Source organism: Rutidosis leptorrhynchoides, chromosome 6 (genome assembly GCF_046630445.1).
Source record: "Rutidosis leptorrhynchoides isolate AG116_Rl617_1_P2 chromosome 6, CSIRO_AGI_Rlap_v1, whole genome shotgun sequence".
Lineage (NCBI taxonomy): Eukaryota > Viridiplantae > Streptophyta > Magnoliopsida > Asterales > Asteraceae > Rutidosis > Rutidosis leptorrhynchoides.
Genome location: NC_092338.1, coordinates 395,633,136 through 395,653,006, shown reverse-complemented (window position 1 = coordinate 395,653,006; position 19,871 = coordinate 395,633,136). Strand labels below are relative to the sequence as shown.

Here is a 19,871-nt window from a genome sequence, read left to right as displayed (position 1 = left end):
AAAATCAAGGTGGCATGATTGGCCTGAGATCAGATGGGTTCGGTATCTAATTGGGTTGGGTTGAAATTGGTTAATTAAAATAAATTGAGTCTGGGTTGAGTGGCTCATGATTGCAAACAACCCCGTCTCTTGCCGTTGCGGCGGTTTGGTGACTAGCCCGTCCCGTCTCGGTCAAAAGTACAAATTGGTGTCAATGTTTCTCGTACGCATGGTTGCAAATGACGGTTGCGGCGGTTTGGTGACTAGCCAGTCCCGTTTCGCCAAAAAAAGTTCTAATAAGTCGTCAACACTAAAATTCAGGACAAAGTTGGTCAAAACTCGGCTTTTTGTCCGTGTTTGTTCTAGTGTAACTGAAAATCTCCAGCCCATTTCTAAATTAGCTGTGAAAAACACCGGCTTAATAGTTATTAAATACACTATAATTATAGAAAAAAATATAAAAGAACTTGTATACTCCGTATTATTTAAACTAACACCGCATCATCTTATATGTAAATCATTGTTTATAATATTTTTGTCTAATATAGTTATATTTTATATATTTATGTCAAATATATCTATATTTAAAAGTCAATGTTGGTTAACGTCCGTTTCGACCCCGTCTTGACTCACTCGCCCTTTCAAGGTCCTGACCGACTCGTCTCTGTCTTGCATCTTTTTCAACCTTGCTCGTATGATATACATATCATGAACTTAAATGAATGCATGTTGCATAATCAACTATGCAATTAAGATAATCCTAGTACAATAGTACACCTGAGCAATGAACTGTTAAAGCTTAAGTGCTTTATTGAAATGATACCATCAAAACTATACATTTTAATCGCTGCAGCTTAAGCATTTGAAGAGGCTGGTGCAGGTTCCTCCTACATTGACCGAAGCGTTTGAGATGGTCAATCAGATTCACAAGTCAAAGTCTTTTTTCTCAGTTGTTACCTGAACTCCTGCTGCTTTCTCTTTTCAACAATTGTCTTGCTGCCTCTTCTTCCCCTTTCTCAAATTCGATTACTTCTTTTGGTCCCAAAAAGCTCGGCTGATTGGTGGAAGCAAGTACCCTGGCCCACATTCTGTCGGTTATTACAACCTTATTATGATGATCCACTATACGCTGCATATCAAGAAACAACCTCAAACTTGCTGCTAAGAAATTAACAGAAAATAATAAACTGAAAGATATATGGATTCAAGTATCAACTTACACTGAACGGAATATAAGTATGTCGACCATGAACAATGCCGCTAATGAAGCCGGTGAACCCCGCCATGGCTCCATGTACACAGTTTTGAGCTAGGAGAGTACAGTATATATTATCAGATGCGTTACTTGGAACCGCACGGATCATGTAAGTAGGATCTGTATCATTCAACATATTGTTTTTGTTAATTAAGATTTTATGCTATGGTTCACAGTAGAATAATGTATAGTTACCACTTACCAATGTATTTAAGTGTAATTGACGTGTAACTCTTTGTAGCAAAGTGATCCTGCAATGCAATACAAGAATAAATCTGAAGCATAAAATTAAAATTAAAATTAACTATAAATTCATCAGGATTAAGTATACAATTAATACCTTAATTTTTTCAGAAAGCCACTGTCCAACATCTTTAAGTAATTTGTTCCCAGAAGCATCTTTTGCGGTTGATGAATTGGTTTGTGCAACTAGCTCTTGACCAGCTCCTTCAGCTACAACAATAACCATGTGTCCATTTTCTTTGAGCCGTTGCTCTACGTATTCTAAAAGGCCACCTTCACCTTCTAGATAAAAAGGTGATTCTGGTATTAAACATAGGTCCACATCCCGACTCGCAAGAGTTGCATACATTGCAATAAACCCTGAGTTAAAAAAAATAATAAAGAATATTTAAGTAGGAAGCCAATAGGTAGAAGTTACTAGTGGCAAAATAGGCAGTTTGGGAGTGTTGGGTAACGGGTCTGAATTCGTTACCCAACCCAGGTGGGGTCGAATTTGCCACCTGTACATTTTTTTTTATGTCAAGTTGAGGTAAAGCTAACCGCTGTAACGCCCCATTAGTTTAACTACTCCTATTCCATTTTCTGCACTCACTGCCTCCACATGTGCAGCGTCAATAGCACGTTGAGCCTCTTCAACAGCAGTATCAAAACCGAACGACCTGTCAATGACCTGAAACAAGAATGAAATAATCTGAGAGATGCTAGTAAAAATGCAGCTAACACCTAAACCAACAAGCCAGAGCAAAAAATCCAAAAATAGTTCAGTTTTATTCAACTTTCTTAAAGAACCTGGCATACTATAATTGATGATAAAATTATAGTATACTTGTTAATAAACTTAAATAAAGAAAATGGATTGTCCAGAATGAAAATACCGTGATGTCATTGTCAATTGTCTTTGGAATCCCAGCCACAACTGCTTTTATGCCCCGTCGTCTAATTTCCTGCACATATAAAATGCTACCGAAATGATTTTGCTGTTCCATTTTAGTGCTATACATATATATAAACTGTGAAAATTAATAAGTTATAATGCAACATACTTCAAATATTATGGCTGCACCTTTTTGTGTTCCATCACCTCCAATTATATAAACCTGTAAGAATTTAATAAATCTATCAGTAGTTTGTGCAGCATGAACTAGTGGCAAAACATTCATTAGATTCTTACAAGAAAAGAAAAGGTAAAGGTAGACATATTGAAGCATGGGTCGTAGATGTGGCAATTTCAACCCACATACCAATGGGTCAAAGTTTATTTCTAACAAAGTCAAACAGGCTGAATAAACCTAGATTACATTGAAATAAATAACGATATATTATAAATAAATTAAGAAATTTGGGCAAAAAGTCCCTATTGATCCATAATCCAATCCGCCCATTTTGCCACCTCCATCATGTAACATCACTCTGCAGCACGTCAACCTTCAAATACCTGATTGATACCACGGTCTTGAATGCTGTCAACAATCTTTGACTTGTCATGGCCCCCTCGAGAAGAACCAAGAACTGTACCACCACGTTTATGGATATCGTTTACAAAGTTGGGTGTCAACGTGATGGTGTTTTTTGAGTAGAAACCTCTGTAACCCCCCTACATGATATTATGCAAATACATATTAGACAACTACTTGTATTGTAATATAGCATTGTAATCATAGTTTAGGGATTGTTAATGTAAGTATACCTTCTATAAATAGAAGGTCTCATGTACTGGTATAACACACAAATACAAGAACACAGTTCTTTCTTTCTCTCTTTATCTCTTACAGTTAATATGGTATCAAGAGCTGTAAAGGCCTAAGTCCGGCAACAATTCCGGCAGCCAAGCTATTTTCCGGCAACAATTCCGGCCAAAAAAAAAAAAAAAAAAAAACTGACCTTAAAAACTCGTAGTATGCTCTGTGGTTGCAGCCTTGCCTGAACCTTCACATCAGAAACGAGGCTTTCGGGTCATAACACCCAACCCGTCATCACACAAACCCACCGCCATTATCTTCAGTGAAGAAAATGTAACTGAAGATCAACTACCTCAAATCAGCGAAAATTACAAACTACACTAAGTTCGGAATTATAATCCGAATCAAAACCAAAATTTTCAGCCTCAAAGAACACCAAAAGTAGCCGGATATTTTCCGATCCTTTTTAGATCTAGCCCGATCCAGCTTAAATCAGGGAAATCGGCCAACACCATTAGCTTCGGAATCAAATTCCGACCTAACCCTGAATTTTTTAGATTTTTTTTTTCACTGTTCATCTCCGGCGCCACTGTTCATCGCCGCAGTCAGCCACTGTTCACCGCCGCCGGCCACTGTTCACCGCCGCCGCCACTGTTCACCGCCGATTTCTTTATTTTTGGTTCTGTTTTGGAAAGAACGGGAGTAAAAGAAAAATAACCCACTGAAGTTTAACTCCATTCTCTTTTATATTACCTCCCGTACTTATCTTCTCTATTCTATATTTTATTTTTATTTATTTTCTTTTCAAAAAAAAAGAGTAAAAACAAAAAAAAAAACAAAAAAAAAAAACGCAAAAAAAAGCAAAAAAAAAAAAAAAATAAAAGCGCAAAAAAAAAAAAAAAAAAAAACAGATACGAAAAAAAAAAAAAACAAACGAGTTACTGTATCATTTTCTCTATTTTTGAAAATGGCACTATTAGCTACATTTACTCCAGCAGAGAAAACCGCACACAACTCTCACAAATTTGGTTTCACCTTATCTCCCACGAACTATGGTTACTGGAAGACAATGGTTCAACCGTTCTTCGTCACCAATAAATTGTTTGACTATATTGATGGCACAATCCCTTGTCCACCTAAGAATGTCCCATCATCGGTCCAATCACCAGAAAAAGATGAAGAAACACAGTCTCAACCACAAAACCCCAATTACATTAATTGGGTCTCTAATGATGCTCATATACGAATGCTTCTCATTTCTACTATATCCGAAGCATCATTTCAACATGTTCAAGGACTAACGTCTCGTGATCTCTGGTTGTCCCTTGAGCGTGCCTACGCTCCTCACACTTCCTCTCGGGAATACACTTTAAAAACCCAACTTCTCCGACTACAGATGAAGCCAGATGAAACAACCGCAGACTACCTAACTAGGATTCAAGAATACGATGTTGCGCTCGCTAACATAGGCGAAAAGATGAAAGAAAAAGATTTGGTGATGCTAGTTATATCAGGACTACGAGAGGAATACAACGGTTTAAAATCAAGCCTTCTGGGCCGCGAAAAGCCTCCTACCTTTGTAGACCTTCATGGTCTGCTATCAGACCACGACTACATGATCAAGAAATCTGTACCTGACATTCCTTCAGCTCAAGCATTCACGACTAGCACACAAAGTCGCAATTCAACAGCTCCTAATAATGTCTTGCCCGCTTCACAAACAGATCAGCTTCAAGCGGTACAATCGCTTTTATCTCAACTTGGACTCCAAGCTCAACCTGCCCATACACCGGCTGCACAAGCCATGTACACTAACCGATCTGGCAATAACCGTGGTCGTGGACGTGATTACAGGCGTGGACGAGGCAACTATAACAACAGAAATCAAGCAGGTAATCGAAATTCATTTAACTGGGCTTCTAATCAAAACACAGTTTTTGGCACATGCAACAGGTGTGGGATTGGGCACATCCCATCTCAATGCCCTAATCGTTACCCTGCTACTATGAGACGACAGTCACCTTCAGCCAACTTTACAGACTATCGCTCCCAAGCGTCAACCTCTTGGATCCCAGACACAGGCTCTAGTCACCATGTTGCTTCAGACCTATCCAACTTTGGCAACTCCGAGGTCTACTACGGTGAGGACAATCTTCATGTTGGCAATGGTAAGGGTTTACCCATTTTACACGTTGGTTCCTCACAATTTTCGTCTCCAAACAAAACCTTTTCCCTTAAAGACATACTTCATGTTCCTGAAATAAAACATAAATTACTTTCTGTACAAAAGTTTTGTCTCGATAACAATGTGTATTTTGAATTTCACTCAACTTTCTTTGCTGTGAAGGACAAGATTACACACACTACCCTCCTCACGGGTCCAAGTAATGGTGGTCTTTACTCCTTCCATCTTCCCCAGTTCACAAAATAGCATTCTCCACTACCCGTGCATCTTCAATTACATGGCATCAAAGACTCGGACATCCACATCCACAATTGTTGAAGTCCATGTTATCTAAATATCATTTGCCTTTACAAAATAAGTTTACAACCACCTTTTGTGATTCATGTAATGTTGGAAAATCCTCTAAACTTCATCTATTACCATCTACTTATAAAAGTTCGCACATTTTGGATTTAGTCTTTTGTGATGTATGGGGACCTGCGCCTGTTACCTCCTATGATGGTCACAAATACTTTTTGTTGTGTATTGATCACTTTTCACGATTTATGTGGTTTTTCCCATTAAAACTCAAATCTGATGTTTATGCCACCTTTAAGCAATTTGTGGCAATGGTTGAACGACAATTTCAGACCAAACTCAAATCTGTCCAAACTGATTGGGGAGGTGAATTTAGAAATCTCCATCAATTCTTTTCTCCACTAGGCATCAATCATCGTCTTTCCTGTCCTCATACAAGTGAACAAAATGGTTTGGTTGAAAGACGACATCGTCATGTTGTTGAAACCGGTCTTACTCTACTCGCTCAATCACATGTACCACAACGTTTTTGGCATTTTGCTTTTGGAACTGCAGTATACCTTATCAATCGAATGCCATCTCGAACAAACTCAGCCACCTCACCTTTTGAACATGTGTTCAAACATAAACCTGATTTTTCATTTCTTCGAGTTTTTGGGTGCCAATGCTACCCTCATCTTCGTTCATACAACCAACACAAAATGGATTTTCGATCTACACCTTGTGTATTTCTTGGTTACAGTACTGCCCATCATGGTTATCGATGTTTCGACCCAAAGTCGGATCATATTTATATAGCCCGTCATGTTCGATTCAACGAGCAATCTTTTCCTTTTAAACAATCTGTTACAACCATTTCTACACATCCAGTCAATCCCTACATCTCTAAATATCCAAATCCTACCTCACAAACTAAAGATTCACCTTCCACAGTTCCTAAAACACATTCTGTCCCACCAGAACCACAAAATACCACCACTACACCGCTTGAACATGGCACGATCAAACCACCTATCATTCAAACATATCATCGACGCTCCAAAACCTCCTCATCATCACCTAAACAAAGTCACAACCAACTACCTCAGACTACTGCTACTACTACCACCACTTCCACAAACACTGAGCCACCTCCTCGTTCTCGACCAGCCAATCTTCGCCCTAATCCTAAACAAATCCACCAACATAAGGCTACCTCCTATCATACAAGAGGTCCCTCGTCCGATACTGAACCAGCAAACTTTACCATTGCTAACAAAGATCCTCACTGGCGTAAAGCCATGACTGAAGAGTATTCAGCGTTGGTGCGGAATGGTACTTGGTCACTAGTACCTCGTGTTCCAAATTCTAATGTGGTTGATTGCAAGTGGGTATACAAATTAAAACGGGATCAAACAGGGGCAGTACAACGCTACAAAGCACGTTTAGTTGCTAAAGGGTTTCGACAACAACCAGGCATCGACTATCAGGAAACATTTAGCCCCGTTGTAAAATCAACAACCATTCGTGTGGTTCTCTCCTTGGCTGTGTCTCAGAAATGGTCCCTCAGGCAACTTGATGTACAAAATGCCTTTTTACATGGTGATCTTCACGAAACAGTTTATCTACAACAACCACCGGGATTCGTCAATTCAGCTACACCAAATCATGTGTACCTCCTTCACAAAGCCTTATATGGATTAAAGCAAGCACCTAGAGCATGGTTTCATCGACTCTCGACAGCACTTCATTCTCTTGGATTTCATGGGTCGAAAACGGATACTTCCTTATTCATCTACTCTAAAGGGAACACTCTTCTATATATGCTTGTGTATGTTGATGACATTATTTTAACAGGGAACGATACAAAAGAAATAGATAGGGTGGTACAAAGTCTAAGCCGCTCATTTGCTGTTAAAGACATGGTGTGACGATCGCTCCAAATCCAAATGGACGAACACGTCATTCATTGATTTCATTGCGAGGTATTTGACCACTATGTGATACATTTTGTAACATTGTATTCGTTTGAAAAGGTATTTCATAAATGAATATATAAATTCCAGGTTTTTAACATCTGATGATTTCTACGTATAGACAATCACCATTTAAATGGTTTACAATAATACATCTGTTGACAATACAGTCAAAATAAGATACATGGTAATGGTTTGGTGAATGCAAGTTTCTTGTATATAGCATGTATGACTCCAAGCACATATCTTGTATCACGTATAAGCAAACAGCGGAAGACTTCTAGAATCCTGAGAATAAACATGCTTCAAGTGTCAACACAAAGGTTGGTGAGTTCATAGTTTTAATATTACACATAATCCGTATATCAATGTGGATTACAAAAGTTCAGTTGTTTTATTCAAAACGCTTATCAATAGGTTTTACATAAAAGGTGGATCACAAAATTTCAGTTGTTTCATCCGAAACGTTTATCAATCGGTTCTACAAAATTGAGCACCCTGGTAACTAAACTTTAATACTTATATAATTTGTACTCTTTGTATAATCATCTTAATAATACACGCAAACCAACGTGTACGCTTCTCAAATAGCATACGTCCGTTAAAAGGCTAGTGCTCTAGCTCGGACGGGGATATCAAGCCCTATGGATCCATATACTACTACTCGCGCCCACCAGTTCTTATAACTGGCAGTTACTAGTTACCAAAGCTAAGGGATTTTCGGTTTAAACTCAGTGTAGAATTTAGTATGTACTTGTATCCATTGCGTTTAAAATAAATTGCATGTATTCTCAGCCCAAAAATATAGATTGCAAAAGCAATTAAAAAGGGAGCAAATGAAACTCACGCATATAAATATTGTATATCGGTTAATAAAGCATTTGCATGTATTCTCAGCCCAAAAATGTAGAGAGTAAAAGGGATCTTATGAAACTCACTCAAATCAGTTTTAGTTTTTGTATTCATTTTATAAAACAGCGCATGTATTCTCAGTCCCAAAAATATATATAAAAAGGGAGTAATGAAACTCACGCATATAAATATTGTATATCGGTTAATAAAGCATTTGCATATATTCTCAGCCCAAAAATGTAGAGAGTAAAAGGGATCTTATGAAACTCACTCAAATCAGTTTTAGTTTTTGTATTCATTTTATAAAACAGCGCATGTATTCTCAGTCCCAAAAATATATATAAAAAGGGAGTAATGAAACTCACTGTTTAATATTGATATACAATATTGCAGGAAAGCACGTAGACGCATCGGAGATGATAAACACGAGGTTTGATTCACAAAAAATACCCCCGAACATTACCCATAACCTCCTTGGCAATAACCCATAATTTCCTTAGCTCTAGCTTGCTCGAAAACTCATTTTGAAAATTACTTGGACAGCACTCCGTCGTAATATTTGATGTACATTATTATTTTTGTATCGCAAAAATAATAACACTAATAATAAAAAAAATAATAAGATTAATAATAATCTTATTAATAATAATAATAATAATAATAATAATAATAATAATAATATAAATAATAAATAAAATAAATACGGAGTAATATGTATGTGTGTGTTTTTTTTTTTCTTTCTTTACTCGGCAGAAAATGTTGCAATTTATAGAACCTGGCCTGAAATCTGGAGTCATGCGACTCGCATGGAAATGGCCTTCTGGCCATGCGACTCGCATGAGGACCAGGGACAGCTCACATTGTTTTGGCTCCTAGCTTGTCGACATAATATAAAATAAATATAAATATATAAATAATTAATATAATTATTTATATATTATATTTTATTCTTGTGCATAGTAGACTAGATATTTTTGGTCCGTTGCGTCGGGCGTTTCTTCTTGACTCGGGTCCCGGTTCCGGATTTTCAGACGTCCTTGCGTACTATTTTATATCGTGTACTTTGCGTTCCGCAACTTGTACTCTTGTCATTTTTAGACGTTCTTCATCAATAATTTGAACCTTTTTAATTGTATCTTGTACATTTGAGCATTTTGGACCTTTCCGTCTTCAATTCTTCGTTTTCGCCTTTTGTCTTCGCACTTATTAAATATAAACGAATATTACTTGAATATGGAACAATTACAACTAAAATCCTGTCTTTCTTGGGGGATAATGCTATGAAATATATGTTCCTTTTTAGCCTTATCAATAGCCTTAAATTATCCCTTAATTATATCACTCAAAGTGTATCTTAAACTTTCGAGTGTTTTGGTCATTTACTTCTATAAATCATCGTCTCGCTATTTGTTAAAATACATTTTTATAATAGCGTTTTACTGTAGCAAAGTTACTGTAGCAAGTCAAATTTTACTGTAGCAATTCACTGTAGCAAAGTCAATTTCACTGTAGCAAATAGTGATTTTCGAAAACACTGTAGCATTTTGAGTAATGTGGCAATTTGAAAACACTGTAACAAATTAGTGTTTAACTGGTTCATCTTAAACGCTTTAGTTAACTTATCTAAATATCAATTGAATCAATAAACGAATGTTACTATCGTTTATTATATATATGTATATATCTTTTTAATATACATAAATCAGTTTTTTAAATACACATTGGAAGTTATTTATAAATAAATTTTAATAATAAATATTTCAACTTATCATATACATTCAAATAGATATTTAAACCAATAAGTTTAATGTACGGTATCAAACAATTAATACATTGTTACCTTTTCATGTTATAGTATATATGTATCTATTTACATATAATTGTTCGCGAATCGTTGGAAACAACCGAAGGGTATTTAAATATATAAAAGTAATTCAAAAATTTTGAGATTCAGTTTTACAGACTTTGCTTATCGTGTCAGAAATGTTAATCATATAAAGATTAAGTTTAAATTTAGTCGAAATTTCTGGGTCATCACAGTACCTACCCGTTAAAGAAATTTCGTCCCGAAATTTGAGTGAGGTCGTCATGGCTAACAATAAAAATGTTTTCATGACGAATATGAGTTGATAAATAGAATTTTATTACCGTTGAGTAATATGGATAAAACAATCCAATTACTCAGAGCTTATAAGAGAAGTTATCGTAATAGAGTGAAATGGAGAATAGAGATGCGTCTTATCTCTTGATGTAGTAACGATTGATTTCCGGAATTTAAGGAATAGAAAATCTTCATTATCTAAATAAGATTTGATTCTTCGGGAATTAAGGAAATTATGATTTCCTTTGATTAAATGCGTAATCTACCTCGATTGCTATGTCTGATATTTCGCTATAAATTGACCTCTTCCGTTTCATTTGTTTTCACCACTCCTACTTTCTTTCCCAATTAATACATTCAAAAGATTGTGAAAATGTTTAATCCAGTTCTGGTTCTTGACCTAATATTGACGTTTGCCACACTCATCCTTCTTTTCCAGCTCCCACCAGAAGAATCTGTTTATTTCTATTATGCTCTAGGGATAGTTGTATTTATCATTCTCCCGTGTCTTTATATTGCTATACGCATTGATATACACGGTTTGTAAATTTATGTGTTTTTATCTGGCTTTTATTTTCAATTATATTTCGGAGCTTCATGCTTTCGTTTTCTCTTCCCGACCTTAAGTCAAGCGGATACTGGTCCAGAATTCGTAGCTATACATTTCAGAATGAACATAGTTAATGTTCTAAGAAGGTAATCGTAATGGCACGATCTTGATTTGTCAAATTACCAGAATATCCGGAAAAGACCAAATCATCAAGAAAATATTTTCTTGATATGTTTAGAGGTTAAATAGAATAAAAGAGTTATGTAACATGGTTCATTATGAGGGTGGGATCTGTGAACCTTTATCACGTTCCATTAGAAACTCAGCATGACTTACTGTAATATAATCACGTTGATCAAGTGTCATTATATTATACTAACTCATGCTTCAGTTCCCAACACTACTTCAAAAACATCCATTTTTCAAAATTTTCAGAAATTAGAAACTAAAATAGTTTCTTTTATGATGTAACACAGATAGCGTGAAGAGATAAATAATTTCGGATGATAATAGTTATGAAGATATCTTCAGAAATATCGAAGATATTTATAATGAAAGATATGATAATATCTTAGAATTTCTAATATCGAAGGATGATGAAGAATATTGTCCGTAGGGGTTTAGTATCAGGAGCAAGGTATTCGTTAATGACTTCAGAAGATACTGAATCATTTGTATTCTTTAAAGGCAGGTTTAGTCTTTGTGATTTATCCACAACCCTCCTTCATACTTTGCTCAATCCGTTTTCCAGTTTCAAACCTTCTCTTTTTCTCAGCTTTACCACCATATTATTCTTTATCATCAAACTTTTGACTGTTAAGGTCGTTTACAGTTTTTGCTGCTTCATCAGCATTGTTCCAATTTCAGAGAACTAGTTTCATAGTTTGGGGTGTTTTTCAAAAACTTCACATTCGAAGTATGTAATTCGAGGAGGTAGACGTTATATGTACACATATAACTGTTGGCGTAGACGTGCTGCAAGATTTCAAAATACTGATTGCAAATTCCCGATAGTTGGAATGGCAACTATTGTTACAAGATGTGGATGAGTACATGATAGGGTTTCAATGTATATATAGTGATTTCCGGAGAGTTTCAAATAGCAGAGTGACGGAGTCGCTGGTACATTTACTGCTAATATGGTGGAACATAAAAGGTTCCCCAGTAACAAAAACGTATATGCCAAAGTTATAAGTCTGAAAGGTCGTCGTTGACTAGTTGAATGGGTGATAATACTGGATACTTTTAAAAAGGAATTGCAAGGTTACTTTCAGTAATAATAATGCCGAAGGATTTATCACAGATACGTGTTAAAGTTTTACTTAGGTTTCGAGAGCTTTCCAGATATATGATTATAAGTACAAATCTTTCTTCTCGTAGATATCGTGTAGTTGGTTTGTCTTCTCGTTTGTTCATTAGTTGAAGTGTTTCCAAGAATTTCGATGGGTTTGAACGCAAAATATAATCATATGATGTTCTAGTACTGTTCTGAATTCAAAGCATGGGTTTTGAAGCATGGTTTTGAAAGATGTAGGAATCTAAGAGTGATGTTTTTCGTTTAATCTTGACTTGGATTCTGATCTATCGAAATCAGAATATGAAATTGAATGAAAATGGTTATTCTGCGATGAACAGATACGTATATCTATAGGTTTGAGCAGTATAGTTAATGATTGCTGAATCAGAATTGAAGAATGTATAGTGTAACATATTAATGTGGAATTTATATATTTCTAGGGTATTACCTACCCGTTAAAATATTCTCATCATTAACAGTTTGTACAAAAGGATTTTCAATTACAATCTTTATGAAAATATATGTATGTATATTTCCTTCAGATGTAATATAGATTTAATGAGTTATTAAACTCATTTGATTTTCGGTTGGAACTAGAAACGAATAATCTCTTCTATATTAAAGATTACATAATCGTCGCAGGATATTTCTCCAATGAAGTTATGAATTAATACTTCATCGTTTATGGTTATTAGTATTCTTCGGTGCCTACGGTGCGTATGAGGTTGATACTCGTGGGACAGATTATGAGGTTAAGGTTTACGGTGCGGATGTTGTTGTTGGTGGTACTGGTACTGTTGTTGGTTGTGCTGCTGGTTCTGGTGGTGCTACCGGTGCTGCCTGTGATGCCTGCAAATTGTGCATCATATTCTCCAAAGCCACAACTCGAGCGCGAAGCTCGTTAACTTCTTCTATTATTCCGGGATGATTGGCGGTTGGTACGAGAGGATGAATATAGTTTAAAATTCTAGTTATCATATAATCGTTGCGAAATATCCTGGAAATTAGGGTAAAGATAGTGTTTCGAACGGGTTCGCCGGTAAGTGCCTCAGGTTCCTCACCAAGAGGTGAATTCGGTTGGTGGAAAGGATCGCCTTCCTCTTCTCTCCATCGATTAAGTTGATTACGAACCCATCCCCCATTCATCCAGAATTGGTGGTGACTGATTGGTTGATTCATTCCGGTTACACTGCTTTCGGAACTCAGGTGGAAACTCATATCGGAATCCGAAGAACCCGAATTACTTGCAGAATTCATCTTACACGGTTAGATAAATAATTTTCGATGTGAAATGATTTTCGGATATCGGATGATATTCTAATTACATAGAATACCTTTATATAGTACAAAGGATCCGCAAATTACGGAGAAACTTTCGGAAACTGTCAAGTAAAGGTAACAGTAACAGATACGCTAAAATATTCATTTTGTCTATACACTAGTCATGCAATCCATGCAATAAGATGTGTCTAGACTACAAATGATAAGCAGGTAATTTTCCACACAAGGAATGATAAGCAGGTAATTTCTAACAAAAAAATTATAAGCAACAACTTTTATCATGCAGACATGGTCGAAGTCCAGACTCACTAATGTATCCTAACAATAACCGGTTAGACACACTAATGCAAATTCTGGTTCGCTAAGACCAACGCTCTGATACCAACTGTGACGATCGCTCCAAATCCAAATGGACGAACACGTCATTCATTGATTTCATTGCGAGGTATTTGACCTCTATGTGATACATTTTGTAACATTGTATTCGTTTGAAAAGGTATTTCATAAATGAATATATAAATTCCAGGTTTTTAACATCTGATGATTTCTACGTATAGACAATCACCATTTAAATGGTTTACAATAATACATCTGTTGACAATACAGTCAAAATAAGATACATGGTAATGGTTTGGTGAATGCAAGTTTCTTGTATATAGCATGTATGACTCCAAGCACATATCTTGTATCACGTATAAGCAAACAGCGGAAGACTTCTAGAATCCTGAGAATAAACATGCTTCAAGTGTCAACACAAAGGTTGGTGAGTTCATAGTTTTAATATTACACATAATCCGTATATCAATGTGGATTACAAAAGTTCAGTTGTTTTATTCAAAACGTTTATCAATAGGTTTTACATAAAAGGTGGATCACAAGATTTCAGTTGTTTCATCCGAAACGTTTATCAATCGGTTCTACAAAATTGAGCACCCTGGTAACTAAACTTTAATACTTATATAATTTGTACCCTTTATATAATCATCTTAATAATACACGCAAACCAACGTGTACGCTTCTCAAATAGCATACGTCCGTTAAAAGGCTAGTGCTCTAGCTCGGACGGGGATATCAAGCCCTATGGATCCATATACTACTACTCGCGCCCACCAGTTCTTATAACTGGCAGTTACTAGTTACCAAAGCTAAGGGATTTTCGGTTTAAACTCAGTGTAGAATTTAGTATGTACTTGTATCCATTGCGTTTAAAATAAATTGCATGTATTCTCAGCCCAAAAATATAGATTGCAAAAGCAATTAAAAAGGGAGCAAATGAAACTCACGCATATAAATATTGTATATCGGTTAATAAAGCATTTGCATGTATTCTCAGCCCAAAAATGTAGAGAGTAAAAGGGATCTTATGAAACTCACTCAAATCAGTTTTAGTTTTTGTATTCATTTTATAAAACAGCGCATGTATTCTCAGTCCCAAAAATATATATAAAAAGGGAGTAATGAAACTCACGCATATAAATATTGTATATCGGTTAATAAAGCATTTGCATGTATTCTCAGCCCAAAAATGTAGAGAGTAAAAGGGATCTTATGAAACTCACTCAAATCAGTTTTAGTTTTTGTATTCATTTTATAAAACAGCGCATGTATTCTCAGTCCCAAAAATATATATAAAATGGGAGTAATGAAACTCACTGTTTAATATTGATATACAATATTGCAGGAAAGCACGTAGACGCATCGGAGATGATAAACACGAGGTTTGATTCACAAAAAAAATACCCCCAAACATTACCCATAACCTCCTTGGCAATAACCCATAATTTCCTTAGCTCTAGCTTGCTCGAAAACTCATTTTGAAAATTACTTGGACAGCACTCCGTCGTAATATTTGATGTACATTATTATTTTTGTATCGCAAAAATAATAACACTAATAATAAAAAAAATAATAAGATTAATAATAATCTTATTAATAATAATAATAATAATAATAATAATAATAATAATATAAATAATAAATAAAATAAATACGGAGTAATATGTATGTGTGTGTTTTTTTTTCTTTCTTTACTCGGCAGAAAATGTTGCAATTTATAGAACCTGGCCTGAAATCTGGAGTCATGCGACTCGCATGGAAATGGCCTTCTGGCCATGCGACTCGCATGAGGACCAGGGACAGCTCACATTGTTTTGGCTCCTAGCTTGTCGACATAATATAAAATAAATATAAATATATAAATAATTAATATAATTATTTATATATTATATTTTATTCTTGTGCATAGTAGACTAGATATTTTTGGTCCGTTGCGTCGGGCGTTTCTTCTTGACTCGGGTCCCGGTTCTGGATTTTCAGACGTCCTTGCGTACTATTTTATATCGTGTACTTTGCGTTCCGCAACTTGTACTCTTGTCATTTTTAGACGTTCTTCATCAATAATTTGAACCTTTTTAATTGTATCTTGTACATTTGAGCATTTTGGACCTTTCCGTCTTCAATTCTTCGTTTTCGCCTTTTGTCTTCGCACTTATTAAATATAAACGAATATTACTTGAATATGGAACAATTACAACTAAAATTCTGTCTTTCTTGGGGGATAATGCTATGAAATATATGTTCCTTTTTAGCCTTATCAATAGCCTTAAATTATCCCTTAATTATATCACTCAAAGTGTATCTTAAACTTTCGAGATGTTTTGGTCATTTACTTCTATAAATCATCGTCTCGCTATTTGTTAAAATACATTTTTATAATAGCGTTTTACTGTAGCAAAGTTACTGTAGCAAGTCAAATTTTACTGTAGCAATTCACCGTAGCAAAGTCAATTTCACTGTAGCAAATAGTGATTTTCGAAAACACTGTAGCATTTTGAGTAATGTGGCAATTTGAAAACACTGTAACAAATTAGTGTTTAACTGGTTCATCTTAAACGCTTTAGTTAACTTATCTAAATATCAATTGAATCAATAAACGAATGTTACTATCGTTTATTATATATATGTATATATCTTTTTAATATACATAAATCAGTTTTTTAAATACACATTGGAAGTTATTTATAAATAAATTTTAATAATAAATATTTCAACTTATCATATACATTCAAATAGATATTTAAACCAATAAGTTTAATGTACGGTATCAAACAATTAATACATTGTTACCTTTTCATGTTATAGTATATATGTATCTATTTACATATAATTGTTCGCGAATCGTCGGAAACAACCGAAGGGTATTTAAATATATAAAAGTAATTCAAAAATTTTGAGATTCAGTTTTACAGACTTTGCTTATCGTGTCAGAAATGTTAATCATACAAAGATTAAGTTTAAATTTAGTCGAAATTTCTGGGTCATCACACATGGGTAACTTATCTTATTTTCTAGGGATTGAAGTCACAAGGAATGGTAATGACATGATTATATCACAACGCAAATACATCCATGAACTTTTGGAATGCGCCGACTTATCTAATGCTAAACCAGTTTCATCTCCGATGACAACCAACGCCAAACTTGCTCTTGGTGATAGTGCAACATTTGACAACCCTGTTCAATACCGTCAAATTGTAGGTGCCCTTCAATACGTTACATTGTCTCGACCGGACATCACTTTCGCAGTCAACAAAGTCTGTCAGTACATGCATTGTCCCACGATAAATCATTGGTCAGCAGTTAAACGAATTCTCCGTTACTTACAAGGCACTGCCAATTATGGTTTACGATTTATGCACAACTCCGGAACAGTACTTCATGCCTATACTGATTCAGCATACAACTCACTGACTAGCTTCTCTGATGCTGACTGGGCAGGTTGTCCAGATGACCGTCGATCCACGGGAGGATATGCTATATATCTTGGTTCAAACCTAGTCTCATGGCCAGCTCGAAAACAAAAGACTGTCTCTCGATCCTCAACAAAATCTGAATACAAGGCCCTAGCTGACACGGTTGCAGAAGTAACATGGCTTCAAGATCTATTACGTGAACTTCGTGTTCCTGTTAAATCGGTTCCTACCTTATGGTGTGATAACCTTGGCGCTACATATCTCTCAGCTAACCCAGTCTTTCATGCACGTACAAAACATGTAGAAGTTGATTTTCACTTTGTTCGAGAAAGAGTTGCTCAACAAAAACTTTCAGTTCAGTTTATAACTACTGATGACCAGATTGCTGATATCTTCACCAAGCCATTGTCCACACCAAGATTTCTCCAGTTACGATCCAAGCTACAGGTTGTTACCCGACCTTAGCTTGCGGGGGAATATTAGACAACTACTTGTATTGTAATATAGCATTGTAATCATAGTTTAGGGATTGTTAATGTAAGTATACCTTCTATAAATAGAAGGTCTCATGTACTGGTATAACACACAAATACAAGAACACAGTTCTTTCTTTCTCTCTTTATCTCTTACAGTTAATAATACAAGAATTCAAATAATGCATTTAATTGATTAATTGATACTACCTCCGTCCCAGTTCAAATTGTCCACTTGTTCTGACTTTAGTCTTTTCTTTCAAACTTTGACTCTAAATATTTTTATTTTCACTATATATTATTTGATGAAATTTATATCAATGGGTTGATTTTTGAATATATTTTTACCGGTACAATGATCATTAAGTATTATATAACACACAAAAAGTAATTTAAAGTCAAAGTTGGAAAGAAAAGACCCCTAAAGTCAAAACAGGACAATTGAACTGGGACGGAGGGAGTATAAAATACTTTTGATGCAGACACTTACATTGATTCCAAGAACTTTTGTGACACCATACATGTGATAAAGAGCACATACAATTTCCCCAATCACTGTGTTTAATCCTGGGCACAAACCACCACATGTTACAATACAAGCATGCACCTCATCTGGTGCAAAATAGACCTGCAACACAGATAAATGATATTTAAATAAAAGTATTAATATCAATCAACAGAGGCGAAAAACAAATTAGACAAGTATTTGTTATACGTTTTGGCGGGGTCCAGCCCGTCGAAAATGTACTCCTCTTGGATCGTTCTTGTGGACAATAACCTACAAGAAGACATCAATGAATTAGGTTGTGTTTGATTTCCTCTTATTTGAATGATTCGTATGTTGAATCATTCAACATTCGGCACATTTATATTTGGCATCTGAATATGACAAATGATGCTAAATGACAAGAAAATGTGTATTGAACTATTCACGGTTCAAAGTTAGAAATACTCTATTGGGCAGGGGCGGAAATATGTAGGGTCAAGGGGCACCAGTCTCCAGTGGATTTGTAATTTTAGGGCAAAATTTTTGGATTTTTCGATTTTGTCCCTAGTGGATTTGTAATTTTTAGAGCAAAATTGTTGGATGTTTCGATTTTGCCCACAGTGGATTTTTTTTCCCCCCAAAAAATCTCTATATTTTGCCCACAAAGCCTTTATATTTTGCCCAAAAACCTCCATAATTTGCCCAAAAACCTTCATATTTTGCCCAAAAAAAGTTGCTACGTTTCAAATTTTTTTTGCCCTCGGCGAAAAAAATTCCTACAGCTATTGTGAGTAGTATTTGCAAGTGTGTTTTACATACAGTAACTTACCTTTTCTGGCACACTGTCATCAAAATCAATAAAATATTGCCTGGAATTCGGGGGAGATATTGTCATTAAAATGTAAAATCATGTCGAAACAACTTATATTGCGTATTGAAACATATGAAGGTGCAAATATACTCACTTTACGACGGAATATGCAGGATTGAATCGCATTGGATTTGGATATATCTGCAGAAAATAAATAACACATAATTGAACTGATAAGTATTATGAGTTTCATATAATAGAGGACCACCACTGAAAGATTTGTTAGATTGTGTTTATTATTCATGCTGTAAATTTGTTTTCCTTTTTTTTAATCAAACCACTTCATATTTCGTGCATGATGCAACCATCCCAATATAGCCGGTTGGGGTCCTGATGTCTTATTGGTGCATGAAACTTTAGTCATTTGCATCCAAATACCATACTGTTGTCATTTTAATGAGATGAAGTATACATTATACCTATACATGTGGATATATATTTTAAACTAATTTTGTAAATTTAATATGGACAAATCCGGATGGAAACCACAAGGAAAGTAATTACATTGAGATTAGGAATATAATCAGTCAAATGAGGAACATCTTCAAGAACATAACCATAATCCCCCTTTTCAATCTTCATGTTAGAATTTCTCTCTTGTTCCATTTATTTAT

General features: G+C 35.3%; 1 protein-coding gene across 1 annotated transcript; it reads right to left on the bottom strand.

Annotated features, from left to right (window-relative positions):
- Nucleotides 1-744: 744 nt before the first annotated feature.
- Nucleotides 745-19,863, bottom strand: LOC139851833 (ATP-dependent 6-phosphofructokinase 6-like). Its single transcript, XM_071841009.1, has 13 exons — nt 19,762-19,863; nt 19,352-19,398; nt 19,216-19,255; nt 18,615-18,677; nt 18,390-18,527; nt 2,913-3,071; nt 2,521-2,574; nt 2,353-2,421; nt 2,018-2,147; nt 1,575-1,837; nt 1,437-1,485; nt 1,200-1,354; nt 745-1,108 (listed from the first exon to the last, which is right to left on the bottom strand). Exons 1-13 carry the CDS (start codon nt 19,861-19,863, stop codon nt 926-928), a joined length of 1,452 nt encoding a protein of 483 aa, XP_071697110.1. The 3' UTR covers nt 745-925.
- Nucleotides 19,864-19,871: the final 8 nt, after the last annotated feature.

What these genes read in the sequence shown, in the direction of transcription:
- LOC139851833 (XM_071841009.1), bottom strand. Translation starts at nt 19,863, where the DNA reads ATGGAACAAGAGAGAAATTCTAACATGAAGATTGAAAAGGGGGATTAT. An exon ending in GTGCAGCCATAATATTTGAA is followed by an intron (nt 2,422 to 2,520) that starts GTATGTTGCATT and finishes TTATATGTGCAG; the next exon opens with GAAATTAGACGACGGGGCAT. An exon ending in CAATTGACAATGACATCACG is followed by an intron (nt 2,148 to 2,352) that starts GTATTTTCATTC and finishes TTCTTGTTTCAG; the next exon opens with GTCATTGACAGGTCGTTCGG.